The 17,210-nt window shown below is 41.7% G+C and overlaps 1 protein-coding gene and 1 pseudogene across 1 annotated transcript; both read right to left on the reverse strand.

Moving 5' to 3' along the window:
- Positions 1-866: 866 nt before the first annotated feature.
- On the reverse strand, positions 867-17,005 carry LRIT1 (leucine rich repeat, Ig-like and transmembrane domains 1). The gene is made up of 4 exons (XM_066622298.1): positions 16,884-17,005; positions 11,629-12,095; positions 5,565-5,870; positions 867-1,867 (listed from the first exon to the last, which is right to left on the reverse strand). The coding sequence occupies exons 1-4, from the start codon at positions 17,003-17,005 to the stop codon at positions 867-869; spliced, it is 1,896 nt and encodes a 631-aa protein (XP_066478395.1).
- On the reverse strand, positions 6,033-6,150 carry LOC136646973 (5S ribosomal RNA; annotated as a pseudogene).
- Positions 17,006-17,210: the final 205 nt, after the last annotated feature.

Consider the following 17,210-nt stretch of genomic DNA (forward strand, 5'->3'; position numbering starts at 1 on the left):
GGTTCCAAGGAGATCCATAGGCAATAATGCGGCCGTTCAGGAGCTAAGTAAAAATGTTTTACTTACCTGTCACTGGTTATTCCCCCCACCACCACCATTGCATACAGTGCATGTTCTGTTGACATGGCTGCATCCTATGGAGCAGTTGGGATTAGGATCGGGCTGTTAAAGACTGAGAATAGACAGCAATATACACCCAGCATTATTATATAAAGTAATATAGATGTATTCATTGAACAGGCTTCATTTTGCTGAAAAAACAATTGCCCTAGGATGCTTAGCAGATAATGGTGACACTACCATCACCCGTTTCAGAATTTCCCCCTCTGGATCTCAGCTCCTTTCCAGGAAAACATACAGCAACAAGGACAAACAGTGAGACAGAAAGGGAGATGAGGCTTTGATGTGAAAGTCTAGATGTACAGCACCTCACATTCCCTAAAGATCCACCACTCTACACAGACGCAGGAGAGAGCTTCAATCACCTGCCTCACAGAGCTTCTTCCATACTCATCTGCTCTCTGCTATATGGTTTGACCCATTCTCCATGCCCACAAATACTCCCCTTCTGGAGCACTGGAACCCAGGTGGTGCCTGCTCGGTCTTAATGCCCTACAGTTCCTCCCATATCAACCTTCCTCCACACCCTCCAAACTCCCATGAAGAGTAATTACATTTTACAATTTTTTAAAAAAAAACTTTTCCCATTGTAGATCCAAAAGTCCCAGGAAAGCTGTATATAGTTCATCAGATTCCTTTGCCAAGAATAATGGGAGACAATACTTGTTACATGGAAATCTCCTACATCATGTAATGCGCAATTACAAATAGTCATTTGTTGGGAATGTGAGATTAACAGGCCAATATCAGCAGAAGTATTCATTTGGCTGTCCTTCTGCTTTCGGTATTGCTTCCGAATCCACACTGGACCTTGCAGAGAGCAGTCTGTTGGACTCATCGGGTGTGTGTCTATTTAAGTATTCCCCTTCCATTCCTTTTGCTTTGGCTCCCGGAGACAGGCTTTCAAAGGTGACATAGGAGTCCTGAATTTCCTTGGGTTTCCGCGTGACACATTTTTTGCAGCGCCTTTTCAGGGCCCCACAGCAGACCACTAATGTCAGAGGGACGGCGATGACACAGGCCACGCTGATGACAACCACATTGATAAGTTTTTGAGTTCCACCCGCACTGGCAACTTCATCTGTGGAAAATATGATGCACTGCTCCTTTCTGGGAATGAGTCCTTTTACGCACACACAGACAATGTATTTGGTCTTTGGCATCAGACCATTTATGGTGATCTTGGTCTTTCCTGGCTCTACGCTGAGTCTACGCATGTCCCTTTCTCCAAAGATTGCATAAAGGATGCTGAACACAGTCGTATTCTTGGCCTGGGGGGCCTTCCACGCTAATGAGACGCTATGATCCGTATCGCCTATTACTCTGACGGACCTTACTATACGTTCAGGCTCTTGTTGGCCAGTGGGTGGGCTTGCTAAGAGATTTTTTGGATTGTTAATCATATTTAGTGCCTCATCTCGAAGCAGAAGATTCCCTTCTGTATTGGCGCGGATCGATCTGGCACCCATGGTAGGAGAAGTTGAAGTTGTGATAACATACCTTGCAACCAAATTGTCATTGTAAGCCGCTGCTTCCATCCCACTCACTTTTCCATTCCAAGTTCCTTTTGAGTTTGCACTTGGATCATCTGTGCTTTCTGAGTCAGTGATGATGAGGGAGATGAAAGCTTCGGTTGCACCAAGAAAGTTTTTTGCTTTGCATATATATTCTCCAGAATCAAGGTAAGAGACAACAGGCAAGCCTAAAATTGACCAGCTCATTCCATCACTGGAAATTTCTTGGTGAACTGAAAACAAAAGAGAAATAAACAGAATGAAAAATGACACAGACAGGATTCTGGAAAATGAACTGCTTGGGATTTTTTCCTTTTTATATCATTTAATTCAGATCAGGGGTTTCTAAACTTTTCACTACAAGGGCCACATTATAAAGTTTACACATTTTTGAGGGCCAAAAAAATCAGTTTGATAAATGAATGAATTTTAAATGAATAAATAAGTTTTACTTGGATCTTTTTTGTAATCAGCAGGGTATGATTCTGAACAAAAGAGAAATGTAACAATTACAAAGAAATAATGCTGTGCTTAAATTGAGAAATGATTTATGATGAGTAAAAATGTCAAACATTAACAAATGCTGTGGGAGGAGGAGACAACAGTGGATGAACAGACATTTCTCCAGGGGCTCCTGAGAGACAGTCTGTTTCCCCCCAAAAAACTGCAGGTCTAAAAAGGATCTGAAGGTCTATCAGGAGAGATAAGATCTTTCCACCTTGCAGGTATCTGAGAGTTTGAAAGACCGACCGGGAGGGGGGGGGCTCTCTTCTCGGAAACCTAATAGTCAAGGACAGTATTGGGGGAGGTGCAGTGTCTGCAATCAAGCTGCTGGCTCTGTGCTAAGATACCGTATGGAAGAAAAAGCATGGTGTAAAGTTTAAGTTGGAAATTTAAGGTAAGTATGTGTTAATATTGTCCCCGGCTCTGATTGACTGATTTGGCTAAAAGCCCTGAATACACTGGAGGCATTAATGAGGAACTTTTTAAGGATGTTGAAAGTGCTCTTTATCTTTGTAGTGGAATAAATCAGTCGTGGATTATAACTATAAATATAATTTGGTGTGTGGACTAAAATCCAGAATTATTTGTGGACATAATTTTTATTAGACTTGAAAGAGTTTTGTCTTCTTGAGACTGCTTCTTTCGTTTTGTTTTTCTCCATTAACTGCACTGTTATCTGTAAGAAGAATTCAAAGAATGCCGGTGTGATAAAATGTGATGGAAGTAAGGAGAATAATACGCCGTGGACATCTTGTGGATTAGAGAGAAATTGCAAGATGGAGCCCGTTCCAGATATTTGGATTCAAATGATCCTGACAAATATGGAACAACTGCTCACGATGGGAAGACAGCAGTTGAGTTGGTTTTTGCAGGTTCAAGTCAGTTTAGAGACTCTCTCCCATCAGATGGATGTATGAAGGAGCAATTGGAAGATGCAAAGAAACAAGCAGAAGATAAACAAGATCAAGGGAGTGAGAAAGCAGAAAGGATGCTGGTGAGGGACGAAATCAGAAGACTGGACAAGGGAAGAAGTCAACAGGATGGAGAGCAGGTGCAGATGGAGATCAAGATAGATAAGATGGACAGCATAACATGGGTGCACAAAATACAAAATTTGTTGGAACAAGAAGGATAAAATATATTCCAGTTAACTGGAAGAATGAACATATCTTATATAAGAAAGTGTGGAACTATTAGATTTTGTTATAGAGATAAACTATTAAAGATGTTATAGGAGAAAAAATGGAAAATAAGAAAGAAAAAGAAACCTGAGGGTTAACCTGAAGGTTAAAGAAAATTGGAGAATCTTATTTGGTTAATAATAATGGTCAAAATCTACTCTAAAAAAATACATACGAAATTGATATATATGAATTAGAATGCATTAAAAAAATAATTGGAAATGTTAACTTGTAGATGAATTGTTTTATATGTGGTTAATATGTAAAAGAAAAAGAAATGCAACTAGATCGGAGAATTAGATTGGAGTATTGGAAAATTAGATGGGAGAATGGTAAAGAATACATTCTAAGAGATGGTTGGTTTTATAATAGTTTGGAAATTAGATGATTTTTATTTGATATTAATATAGGGAATTAGGAAAATTTATCATATGTGATATAAGAAATATATAAATGAGTAGAAGAGTCAGAAATGGAAGAATTATTTTATATGTTATATTTTGGTAACTAGATTATTTTGTTTTAATATTAATGAGTAGTTAGTTTATGCTTGATAGAAAGTGAATATTTAGAAAATATAGTATAAGGCATTAGAGAAAATTTATTATATATTATATAAATAAATGGATAAATTAATAAAAGCTTGAAGTAGATGAGTAGTAGATTAGGAGATATGGTATGAACAATTAGTAAAGGTATATGGTATTTAGCACTCCTAAATGTATGTTATATGAGGTCTTGAGACCTTTCGGCAAGGCCTGAAGACCCTTCTGTTTAAACAGGCCTTCTGAGTTCTCAGCCTTTTAACATCTTTTTAACATCTTTTAATATTTTTTACAGGCCTGATTCTTTTATGACTTGCTGCTGCTCTATGCTCTTTTTACCTATTTTTTTTACTCTGACTGCTGTTTTTTATGATGTGTTAATATGTTTTTATTTGTTTTTAAATTATGTTTTTAATATGTTGTAAGCCGCCTTGAGTCCCTTCGGGGAGAAAGCCGGGGTAAAAATAAAGTTGTTGTTGTTGTTGTTGTTGTTGTTGTTGTTGTTGTTGTTGTTGTTATTATTATTATTATTATTATTATTATTATTATTATTATTATTATTATTATTATTATTATTATATGTTTGTGTGTGTCAATTAAAATAAATAAATAAAGATTTTAAAAAAACAAAACATTAACAAATGCTCTGACAAAAAATACAAATTGCTGCGGGCCTGATAAAATCTTGAGGAGGGCTGAATGTGACCTCCGGGACATAGTTCGGAGAACCCTAATTTAGAAAATGGTTACTGTTCTGTGAACTATCAAAACAGAATCAATATTCTGATATATTTTTTATAGAAAAATATAAATGACTTGCTGGATCAGAGTATGGGCCCAGCTAGTTCACCATAGAACAGAAGTTAGAGCTGTTACCCAAAGAAGCATGGGAATAACTACAGAAGTGGTAGGACCATGCTGCTCTAGGCAAGGTATGAAATGGGCATGACTCTAGTTAAAAATATAAGAATGGCCTAACCTTGCCAAGAGTTATGTTGTTTAACAATAGCCAGCTGGATGCCTCCATGTGTAGACTCAGAGGGGCATTTTTATTTATTTTTACTCCACCTTTCCATGGGTAATGGCTCCAGGTTGGTAACAGCAATGAAATTTAAGGTGAAGGTGGATAGCCCTCCCCTGCTGCTAGCCCCCCAGTATCTGGTTTCCAGAAATATACTCTGTATAAGACATTTTCTCTTAACAATCACGGCTAAGAGCATTGATAGTTCCCCATGAATGGGAAGAGTAATTTTAAAAGCCACCTAAGTTGATGTGCATCCGCTGATTATACCTTGTGTGAAGAAACCTACTTGGCAGTTAGCCTACTGGCTTTCTCTCTCCTTTTTCTCAACACCATTTGTGACTGTCTAAGAATCTCTATCACGTCTCCCTTCTTTTTTCTAAACTGAAAAGCTCCAAATGCTTTTCTCTTTCTTTATAGGCAAGTTGATCTTTTCTGTTGTCTTCTTGTGTCTCTTTTCCATCTTTTGAGAGAGGTTCTTAGTGGGGCACTGTCTTCCTTTTGATGCCAGGGCGATGCAGCTGGAAGCCTGGCTCATACAAATTATACTGTATCTTTAAAACATGGCCTGAGAAGCAGGCTTCTCTCTAGAATTCTGGAGGCTCACAAAACCATGAGTGGTGGCTTTCTTCTTCTTGGTCCTCAACCAGAGTGAGTGCAAAGAGAGAGGAGCGCTTACCTGTTCCATTGAGTGGATTTCCATCAGCCCTCCTCCAGCTGAGCTCAGGAATGGGCACCCCGGTGGTCCCACAGCGCAGCAGCACTGTGCTCCCCAGGATCGTTTTCACTTTGGCCACAGACGTGTGCACAACAGGGCTCTGACACTTCCTTAGTTCAACTTGGCTGAAGGAGATGCCAGCCAGACTCCGAGGGGTGAAGCACTTTAGTCTCGGCTCAATGAATGCAATGTTGGGGGACTGGAAGTTGAGGAAGTGAACCATTTCATAGAGGCTGCAATCACATGCCCAAGGATTGTCCTGCAAACCTGGGAAGAGGAACAGTCAGGACAGATAACTATGACATCACCAATAGGGCAAACAAGCGGAGATGTAAATGTGTGGGTTTTACAAAGTCTTTAGCAGCTGTTGGGTCTCTCCTATGCTATCAGATGGTTGGCAACCTTCAGTCTCGAAAGACTATGGTATAAGCCTACAGCATCCAGTATTCCCAGGCGGTCTCCCATCCAAGTACTAACCAGGCCTGACCCTGCTTAGCTTCCAAGATCAGATGAGATTGGGCATGTGCAGGGTAACAGTTGCTGTCAGAACTACAAGGTAAGGTTGCAAACTCTTTTTTTTCCCAGTTCCCTATCTCTGTGCCTGTAACAGCCAGCCTGACATATTGAAATGAAGCAGTCGAAACTTTTTCTATCATTTAACAGACACAGGAGCAAGGCCACAAAAAGGGGCTGCAGCCCAAATTAGCATTCTTTATTTATATATTTCCACTGTGTGAACAAACCCAAAAAAAGAAAAGCATTATTAGCGTCGTCTCGTTTTGTGTTTTATCTAAATCCACACACATGGTGCTGCCATCTGTTTTTTGGCCCTATGCCTTACACAGAGAAATGAAGTAGGTAAAGCTTTTCCTAGCAAGGAGATGAAGTGATGGGGAAAGACTTACTTAAGATTTCTTTAGTGCCAGATGCTGTCAAAGACACATGAACACCATCTGAAAAAGGTGGCAAACCTACCAAAACTCAGTGAACTTTTAATACTCGGTGAACAAAGTCACTGAGTATTCAAAGTGGATGGGGGAGGACTGGGGGAGGTGTTTCTCATAGTGGTTTGGATTGTGTGAATTTCAAGTTCAATTAATCTTCCATTCCACTATAAAGTAGCAGTGGCTGAGAGTCCAATCCTATCCAATTTTCCAGTGCTGGTGCAGCTGTGTACCAATGGGGCATACATTGCATCCTGAGGTGCAGGGGTGGACACTGAGGCCTCCTTAAGTTATGGGAGCATGTGTTCCCTTACTTCGGGGCTGCATTACGGCTGCACTGATGCTGGAGAGTTGGATAGGATTGGGCTCTGAATAACTACCTCTCAGTCTAGCCTACTTCACAGGTTTCCTCAGTGGCTAGAACACCCATGAACTAACCATAACCAAAATATACCTAAAAATTCAAAAATGGATTCATCAATTTCACTGAAGGTAAGATCATTTCAGGTAAAAAAAAAAATCAAATGATGATGATACAAATACAGAACTTTTATTTGTTAAAAGAGACATTTATAGTTGCCACTGAAGTGTCACACCAAGTGAAATTCAAAGTGCATTTCAGGTTTCTCCATGGAGAAACATCTGAAACATTTTTCAAAGGTGGCCAACTACATTTCCATAAGGTATATGAAATTTCTCAGGAGGTGCAGAACATCTTTAAGAGTATAGAACAGAAAATATGGCATTTTTGACCAACTGTTGGAACTGCACTTTTTTGTCACTTTTTCTTGTCACTTGGAAGTACTCAAGTACATTTCTGATCTCGTGGGGATGGAAACTCATCCAGCCAAAGGTCTTTCCACTGATTATCCCTAAGAGTCCTATAATCCTGAAAAAGAACATTGCTGCTTGTTGATGACTCAAAGGAGACTCATAACCCAGAAAAAGACAGCTGATATCACAGCATCCATATGTAGTGTGATGTGACCTTGCAAGGTGCACCTTCTTATAGTGTTAGTTCTTACATACACACAGCTTTATAGTCTCACTCTAACACAGATCCTGCAGCTCCCACAGTCCCTTGCACTTCCTCCAACTACCCTAAAAGAGCAACCAAGGGTGTTTCTTGTTTGTGCTGGAGCAACACAGTTGCATCTCTTTCTGCATTTTCTTTTTGCCCTTCCAATGGCCATGCATGCTTGGTACAAACCCCTGTCCTACATATGTTGACTCCAGAACTCCTACAGGTCCAGGCAGACCTGCAGTACTTTAGGTCATTGGTGTCTCCTCCATCTAGACCCTTTCTCTCTGTTTCATTCATTCTGATTTTGCCCAGCCCTTCAGGCCTGATCCTTCACAAGAGATATTGAAAGACCCCTGACATTTAGAGCTGGGACAGCAAAACTTGGCAAATCCTTGGCAACAGAAAGATGAACCCAAAGTTTTGTATATAACTCATGCCACAATGGATAGATCCTTGCACGAAGGAGCAGGCTGTAGAGGGACACTTCAGCAAGCTGAGATCCACATGCTTTGAAAGTGACCTGTGCCGGCGCTTTGAAGGGCAATCATGTGGACTACATGCCAGGAATGCACATATAGACCTATTTCAGCCAAGTTCATGGCTTATTCATTCTGCACCACGTCGGTTTGTACATGCCTTCCCTAAAACGATCTGCACCACAGCCTTAGCATGCATCTCAGAACAACAAAGGCAAGTAAACATCTTTGAAATGTGTGGTTTTAAGAAGTTTGTGAGAAGCAGCTGTTCCTCAGTGCAAGAAAGGCAGTGACAGAGAGGATATAGAGAATGCTGAATTATTCAGGGCCTGTTTGTTTCCGTCTCTACGAAGGAGGTAATTTATGAGGAGAGATTTGAAAACACTGACAAAATCAAGGACAAAAAAGAGCTTTGATTGGAATAACAAAGGGATGTGTCAATTTGTCACTGACACACCTGACTAGGTTAATATACCAGTGAAGTCCAAAGACTTTCACTTTTGAGATACACTCCCTTGTAGCCACTCTTTTTAGAAGGGGAGGGGAGATCTCCTTGCCTGGACTTCTTCAACTTTACCATGTGTCACTGTGGCTATCTGAAGAGGGCAATCTGGTCCCCAGCTCTGTACTGCTTTGTTTACTCAGATGTCTGCCCAGATCTATCCATGCTACGTTATGTCTTGAGGCAAGGTCTCTTTATAGCTAGCTGGCTGAATGTCCCCTTCTCCTCATGTATTTGGTCCTGTCAATCAGAATCTCTTGCACAACAGTATATCTCAGCTGATATCCATTCCCTGGGGCACTCAGTTAGCACAGTTAGCATGGGGGGGGGGTTTCCTCTATGGACCCCACCTCTCACAGTCCTAGGCAGAACAAAAATGGAAAGTGGCTGCAGGGTGTGCTTCGTTTTTGCAACAGGCTCCAAAGACCAAAGAACACAGACTTAATTCTCCTATTTTTCTGGACAGTTGAGCTGGCACGGCTCTTTGTACAGTTTGTAGTCTGAGCATAAGATTCCTGAGAGCGCTATCCTGACTGGGACTTAAGCACTGTGCACTGGCTCCTGAGTGTCATGAACTATAAAGCACATTTGCGGCTACTTGGGAGTCAGCTAGATTGGCACAATGACACACACCAGCCTCCCTGCATCAGTTCCAGTGGCAAAGAGGGTGAGTTTGGGCCAGCCCAGACAGGCCAGTACAGGGGGTGGGAAAGAGTGGCAGGAGGGCAGAACGGAGGTAGGGAGGGGGCATTTTGGGGAAGGGGGAGGGTAGCCAGGGAGGCAGATCGGGCCTGGGAGGGGGTGGCACTGCAGGCCAAATCCTAACCTCCATCCCTGGTCCAAACAGCCTTACATAGGCTGCTTGAATTTGTGCCAGCGATTCCTCTGGCACAGATCTAAGTAACCCATAGTAATGGCTGGGGCACAACATGGGGTAAGGAGAAAAATATTCCCTTACCCGAATTGCCCTCCAGCTGGCAACTACCTTGCACTGGCTACAGCGCAGGCCACTCGGCTGGGCTGTTCCAGCTTAAGTTAGGATTGAGCTGTAAGTGCTTTTTATGCATTTATGCTCATAAACCTCTCAATGACTTTTTCATAATGGAATATATTCTATATGGAGAATTTGTTGTACAGTATCTCTGTACTGTTTTTGCAGTACTGTATTTGCAGACCAGTGGAAGAAAGGCAGATTGGTGGGGGTCAGGAGTCGTGGCCTGTGAATTTCATTAACAGCCTAATTCTAAATGGGCTTTACGACAGTGGAACAGGGATTTGACTGCTGTACATCACTATATGGTGGTGTGCGCAGTGCACCACCAGCGGCCATTCCAGGACCGCCACCACAAATGGCGGTGGTATCAGAGGCCCACAGCCACCACTGACTACTGGCGGAAAGGCAGGCAAACTAGTGGGGGGTGGATGGGAGGAATGGAGCAGGGAGGGAGAGGAAGAAGGAAGTTTCTGTGTAGGAAGTAGAACAGGAGATGGAGGGGTGGATTCTGGTGCCACTGGTGTGTACCAGGATCCTAACCCCATTCCCTCTCTGTTACTTTCCTTGGTTCTGAGCCAGTAAAATGGCTGGCAAAAATCCAAGGAGACCCAGTGGGGCATTAGAGGAACAAATATTCCCTCACCTCAAGGAGGTCTCCAGACTCCTCCCCTCCCCCTAGGATACAGCATGCATTCCAAATGTGTGGCTGCATTAGCGGAAGGGGTATTATCCAAGTTTGGGTAGTAAGGCCTTGCAATTTGAGCTCTGGTAAGGAAGGGAGAATAAAATGCACATTTTTTTCTGGCAGATAAGTGTAGTGATACACACATAGCATTTATGGACACTCTCCAAGTGTATGTGATAAGAAAAAAAAAAGCTGCATGTGATGGGGAAAATACCCACCAACAGGAGACTCCAGACTACCTCTGCGTGAAATTATTATTATTCTGCCTTTCCACATGGTGTCCAAGGTGGCTCCCATAAAATAATACCATACAATAGGAAATCATCAACAATTATAAATCTTTTTAGAGGCAAAGAAAAACTCAGCTGGTATTAAGGTAGAAAGAGAAGTAGAGAAGGCGTCTGTCAAAGTTTCAATAGGCAAACGAGTTCATATGGGAATAGAATAGACCAGTGTTTCCCAAACAGTGGGTTGGGACCCACTAGATGGGTCGCGAGCCAATTTCAGGTGGGTCCCCATTCATTTCATTATTTTATTTTTAATATATTAGACTTGATGCTACCATGGTATGTGACTGCATTTGGGGAAACGTCACAGACCTGTACTTTTAACAAACTACTATGTGTACTCTTTTACCAATGATAGTAAATGGGACTTATTCCTGGGTAAGTGTGGGTAGGATTGCAGCCTAGGATTGTGAAAAGTTTCCTGTTTGTCACTTCCGGTCATGACATCACTTCCAGTGGGTCCTGACAGATTCTGATTCTAAAAAGTGGGCCCTGGTGCTAAACCACTGGGTCCTGTGAGAACCACTAGAATAGAACCACTGGAATAGACTATCCTCATTGTTCTACCCATATCCTCCTTCTAATCAGCCTGCACTGGTGTGGGTAATTCTGCAGCCACTCTGCATTAAATGTGAGTGCAGTTGAATCATTCAATCACTGATAAAGGAGGCCCAGCACCAATACTTGCTCTTAGAGAAGGCAAGATCAGAGCAATTACACAGAAACATGACAGGTGTACTCCTCTGATGATGGATAGTTCGTACTTTTACATGCTCTGAAAGCATGTAACATGTTCCTCTGAAGTGGTGTAAGAATGTCCCTTCCTAATTCAGAAAAAAATGTGTCTCAACAATCAAAAGTTTGAGGAATAAAGGTGTCTATGGCAGTGGTTCCCAAACTGTGAGCCATGGCTCCCTGGGGGAGTCATGGAATCCTCATGAAAAACCCACTGCCCTATACAATGTATAGGATTGTAGCCCTAATGGGGAGCCATGGCCAATAACCAATAGTCAAAAGAAGCCCAGTGATAAATGTTTAGGAACCACTGGTCTATGGATATATATTGTGTGTATGGAGTTTTATTTTTCCCGGTTCCATACTTAAATATCTTACCTAAGATGATCTTAGAATTGTCATTGGGGAAGTATGGTACTGTCTGGAGGGTAGACCAGACTGCAATAAGTTCCTGAGGAATTGTCACCAGTTTATTGCTTGATATATCAAGGTAAGTGAGGTTCTTGATGTACTGAGCGGCTTCCGCTGGTATGGAGGTCAGTTCATTGTTGTGCAGATCCAGCAGCCTCAACTGAGGCATGCTCAAAAGGGCTTCCCATGGGAACAAGGTCAGATCATTCCCATCCAGCCTCAGCTCTTGCAACCGTCGGAGGCCTCTGAAGTTAGTCAGGCTGAGACTTGCCAAAGAGTTATAGGGCATCCAGAGGAATTCCAAGTTGCGAAGAGAATGGAAAGACTCCCCGGGCACTCTCCGAATGGCGGTCTTTTCTATTCGGAGCTTAAACGTGTCCCCTGGGAAGTTTACCGGTGTGAGTGTCATCTCTGGGTCATTGCACAGTACGGTTCTGTAGGAGACAAATTTATCATTGAAATCACAGTTCTACATTTTGAAAACTTCTAATTATATTATAATTTTATTCCTTTCCACAGTCTTTGGTTCCCCTCCCCTTTTGCTACAGAACTTTGCTCCATTTTATAACATTAGATAAATGGATGCAAATTCACAGGGTGTGAATGAACTCTACTTGCGCACCAAGCAAGCTTTTGCCTTGCAGGAAAAGACCATTCTCTTTTCAACTGTTCCTGGCCTTTATAAGCTACTGAATATACAAGACAAAGTATCATTGGACCATCCAGACTGGAACAGTCTTCTGGGATTGACCATGACTCTTCAGACCTTTTTGCAGTCCTGGTACAGTGGTGCTTAAGACCCTTTGACCAGAGGTGACACGTGAGACTTTCAACATGAGGTACGCTATGTCTGATTTCTGCTGGGGGACAAAAATCTTAGTAAGACTGAAGCTACAATTTTGTGCACACTTTCCTAGGAGTAAGCCCCATTCGACACAATGGGACTTCCTTTTGAGTGGATATGCATAGGATTGTGTTGTAAAGGTCCGTTAGTGAACAGTCAAAATTAAAGGGCAAAAAATATAATGTATTGTAACAGCATTTGTGTTTGGTTTTAGATTTCTCACAATCACCTCAGCAATGTTACAAACATAAAGAAATAAAGAAAAGGAAAATTCCTTTTTAGGAAAAGGAGTTGTGTCTTTGGACGTTAAATCTGGTATGTAGACACATTTTGTACAGTAGCCAATGTATATGAGGGTTGCCAGGTTGGATCAGGGTGACCAGACATCCTCTTTTCCCAGGACATGTCCTCTTTTTTAGCCTCGTGTCCAGGAAAAGAACTTAAATGGCCTCCTTTTCTCTGTGAGTAGGCCTCTGCAGGCAGCGCACAGTCTTCTTGTGATTAATAAATTACATGTAATAAAATATGTAATATTATTAAATTTAAAATTATAATATAGTGTTAAACCACACGATATCAATATACGAGTGTTTTTAGCTTTTATTTTGTCATATACTACATTTTTCTTGGATGTCCTACATTTTGGGGTGCCTTGTTCTCTTTAGTGGTTATGACATCTGGCCTCCCTGGGTTGGATGCATCCAAAAATCTAAGATTTCTCAAGTGGGGTTCCATTGATGTCACAAGACTGCCAGTGCTTGCAAAATGAGGGGAATCTTGTGCCGCAGTGAATCCCAGTGGCAAAGGGGGAGAGCCCAGTGGTAAGGGGCAGATGATGGGGTGGCCCCCAAATGGCCTGTGGTTAACCTTTGCTGTTCATTCACCTGAGCAAAGAGAAAAAAATTGGAGATACAGAGTCATGTTTTGCAAACTGGCAACCCACCAAATTTGCATACTACTCTCTGTACAATGTGGGTTCTGCACCACTGGGATGTATGCTCCAATACACTGATTAGTCTTTAAACTGTCATAGGCCTCCCTTTTGCTACAACAGATGACCCCTTTGGAAAACCAAAGGAGAAATTCCTCGGCACAACTCAAAAAAATCTAAGCACTTTCAAGTTCCATGGTTTTCAAGAGGAACACAAACCTAACCATGTTTGCTTGGAACTAAGTTCCATTGATTCCTCCCAAGGAAAAAAAGCCCCTTACCTCCTCACCATGCTCCTTCCACTGCAAAATTCTCTTCTGGAAGTGGGACTTCCTGCTTTATTTAAAGGGACAGTATGAGGAAGGAGTAAGATGAGGGGTAGTGAAGTGCTTCTTCCACACAGGGTGTTTAAAGGGACTGGGTTTGTTTAAATCAGTGTTTCTCAAACTGTGAGTCGGACCCACTAGGTGGGTCACGAGCCAATTTCAGGTGGGTTTCCATTCATTTCAATATTTTATTTTGAAATATATTGGACTTGATGCTACCATGGTTTGTGACTGCATTTAGGAAAATGTTATACATCTGTACTTTGAACAGGCTATTATGTATCTGCTTTTAACAATGATAGTAAATGGGACTTACTCCTGGGTAAGTGTGAATAGGATTGCAGCCTAAGGTTGTTAAAAATGTTCCTGCTTGATGATGTCACTTCTGGTCATTACATCACTGGTGCGTCCTGACAGATTTTCATTCTAAAAAGTGGGTCCGGGTGCTAAAAGTTTGAGAACTACTGGTTTAAACTTTACTTCAAGTGTAAACTTAAAGGAATGAGCACTTCATGACCCACTCACCTCCCTTCTTCCTTGTGCATTGCTTTAAACTTTAGCTAAAGTGAGGAAGGAGCAGGTGATCACCTTTTAGTCAGCTCCATCAGCCACATCATCAGGTTGAAGGGAGGTGGCGGCCGGGTGAACGGTACCCCAAATCTGCCACTCCCCTGCCATCCGCTGCTGACACAAGCCATATCACATCTTTCTTGGCTGGCCCAGCCCTGCTTCAGATTTGAAGGCTCATGAACCTGTTCAGTTTCCATCTTTTTAAATGATTCGTATTGTTGCCATCTTTTTTTAGTTGATGCTGGCTTTGGGCGCAATCCTAACCAACTTGCCAGCACTGAGGTAAGGACAATGAAGCTCTGAGGTAAGGGAACAAACATTCTCTTACCCTGAGGAGACCTCTGTGACTGCCCCCCAACTGCAGGATGCAGCACATGCCCCATTGGCACAGCTATGTCAGAGCTGGCATGTTGGTTAGGATTTGGGCCTGAGTCATATTCTTGTGGTTTCTACATATATTCTACCAAATATTGAGAAAAATGTTTTGAGAAAAAATATGAGAGAGAAAATTTGAGAGAAAATGTGAGAACTTATTTTACTGAAAAGGAGGCGAAACAGTGTTTAGATCTCTGTATATTTCATTATTATTATTTAGTATATTTCTGTGCTGTCTTTCACTGAAAAAAAGTCCTCAAAGCAGTTTATATGGCAAGAGGAAGAGAAAATGGTTCCCTGTCTCCAAAGGGCATGCAATCAAAGAAGAAATACTTGGGAAACATTTTCTGGGATGGATGCTATGCTTGACTAAATAGGGATAGTTTCTGTCCCTAAATATAAGACACGACCACTTAAAAAGTGTCTCTTTGCTCCGTTAGCAGGGGTTTAGTTAATTTATTTAATATTTTTATCTGACCTCTCCAAGACATTTACATTATAAAAGCCACTTTCCAGCATCTGTCATATTCTAGAGGTACCAAGAATCTAAGGATAAAGCTATACAGACTGGAGTAATGTAGATCCTTAATGGCTATGGTCATCAGTGGGAAGCAGGTTTAGCTCCCACCCCAGTGATGTCTGCAGTGTCCTTGACTGATCTTTACTTATATGGAAAATGTGAATGGGATTATTCACTCAAGGGGGAAAAAAACATAAGGGCATGTTTTCACTCTGGAAAAGTAATCACATGTTCCTTATGTAAAACGTCACGTTGGAGGAAACTGCTCTAACTTCTTACACTGAAACACATTACTTTAATGAAATTATCCCCATCAAATGTGAGCCCTTTAACCTCCCCTTTAGCATCTCCAAGTAGCTTCTTCCAATCTGGCTTTAGGAAATAGTTGCTACTATATATTTTTGTTTCCATATATCATACTATATCCTTGTCTAAATCTTGGTGAAACATGGCTGCATTCCAGTCATCCCAAAGTCTTTCCTAATTCCATAAGGAACTGTGAAAATTGCATGGTAACTAAACACACTTTTTCTTTAGTGTTGGAACAGTGATGAAAGAATGTTTATATAACACATTGGCTTGTCTGCAAGAAAAGCAGACTCGGTGATGATACCCTTACGGCATCTCTCTTTTTTGAGTGGGTAGCCAAACATCCATTTTACATGTTCCAAGTGGGTATAGGGGCTAAGAATGAGGCTGGGAGCCAGGAAGTGCCCAGTTCAAACGTCACCTCAGACATGAACAGCCCAGGTAGACTTAGGCAAGGCAAACGGCCTCAGAAGAACTCAACTCCAATATGGAGGTAATAATCCTGACTGCACTGTTAACAGGATTGCTAAGAGAACACAGATGAAGTGTTTTCAATAGGTTCTCCAAACGCACTATAGAAATGCTGAGTGTTACATTTATGTCTTTATTCTGCAAGTTATGTTTACGTCTTGTGTCTAAGGTACGACTAGGTGTAAAACAAAACTTATGAATGTATGCAAGCGGAGCATCCACAGTTCTTCTCGGGTCTCTCCCGCTGAATCATCCTGCTTAACGCCTGCTTATCATCCTGTGTCTAGTTTCCTGCTTGAATCTGTACATTATTTGATGATCATATAATGTAATACTCTGAGTAAGCATATAGTATTTACCCATAACTTACAAATACATCCTTATAAAAAAAAAAAGATGTCTGTTGTAGTAATGGAAACAATTCTTATAGAATATGCATATCACTTGCTTTTGAAAGCCATTTGGCTAGAAGATTGTTAACTAAATGAAATGCATAGCAATGCTCGCTCCTGTTATTTTTTTAAGTTCATACATTTTTAAGTACAAGCCCACCATGTCTTTAGAAATAAGTTTTTCTAAGTCCAATTTTTGTCCCTCCCAACCTTGTTTTCCTGTTAATTACATTGCTTCTGCCTTGATATAGAAGATCATGAAATGCCGTCTCTGAAATCAGATTACAGTGTGCTCCACAGCTAATCCTGCTGCACATAAAGCTGTAGTACAAAGCGATTGGGGGAAAATAACATTTGCAGCAAAGAGCCACAGAGCAACCCGCCTCGATTTGTGCCCATTTCTACACTGGTACCTGCTTCATAATTTCCACAAAATGATGCTTGCAACCCATCAAGTAAGGAAAACAAACAGGTGTCCACGTACCTTGCTTTTGTCCCTTCGCTGATACTGTGGAAAGTGCAGCTACATTGGGAAGGGCAAGAACAGATTGCCCAAGGCAGCCCCGCAAATGCCAGGCAGCACACCAAGCCCACCGTGATCCACATTGCTACCTGGACATGAGAACGGCACCAGGAATCTAGACCAAGTGGACGTGTTGGTTCCCTATTGTTTTATCCATGGGGCCCGTCACATCTTGTTAACCTGCCTCCAATTTCTGTCGTGCAGTGATCCTCCAGCCTGTGCTGAAGCCATCAGATAAAAACGGATAGGCAGGGGATTAAGGAAGGGGTTATTTTCATGTGGGTGCTT

Source organism: Tiliqua scincoides, chromosome 3 (genome assembly GCF_035046505.1).
Source record: "Tiliqua scincoides isolate rTilSci1 chromosome 3, rTilSci1.hap2, whole genome shotgun sequence".
NCBI lineage: Eukaryota > Metazoa > Chordata > Lepidosauria > Squamata > Scincidae > Tiliqua > Tiliqua scincoides.

What these genes read in the sequence shown, in the direction of transcription:
- LRIT1 (XM_066622298.1), bottom strand. Translation starts at nt 17,005, where the DNA reads ATGTGGATCACGGTGGGCTTGGTGTGCTGCCTGGCATTTGCGGGGCTG. An exon ending in CAATTCTAAGATCATCTTAG is followed by an intron (nt 5,871 to 11,628) that starts GTAAGATATTTA and finishes TCCTCTTCCCAG; the next exon opens with GTTTGCAGGACAATCCTTGG. An exon ending in AAATCCACTCAATGGAACAG is followed by an intron (nt 1,868 to 5,564) that starts GTAAGCGCTCCT and finishes TTTTGTTTTCAG; the next exon opens with TTCACCAAGAAATTTCCAGT.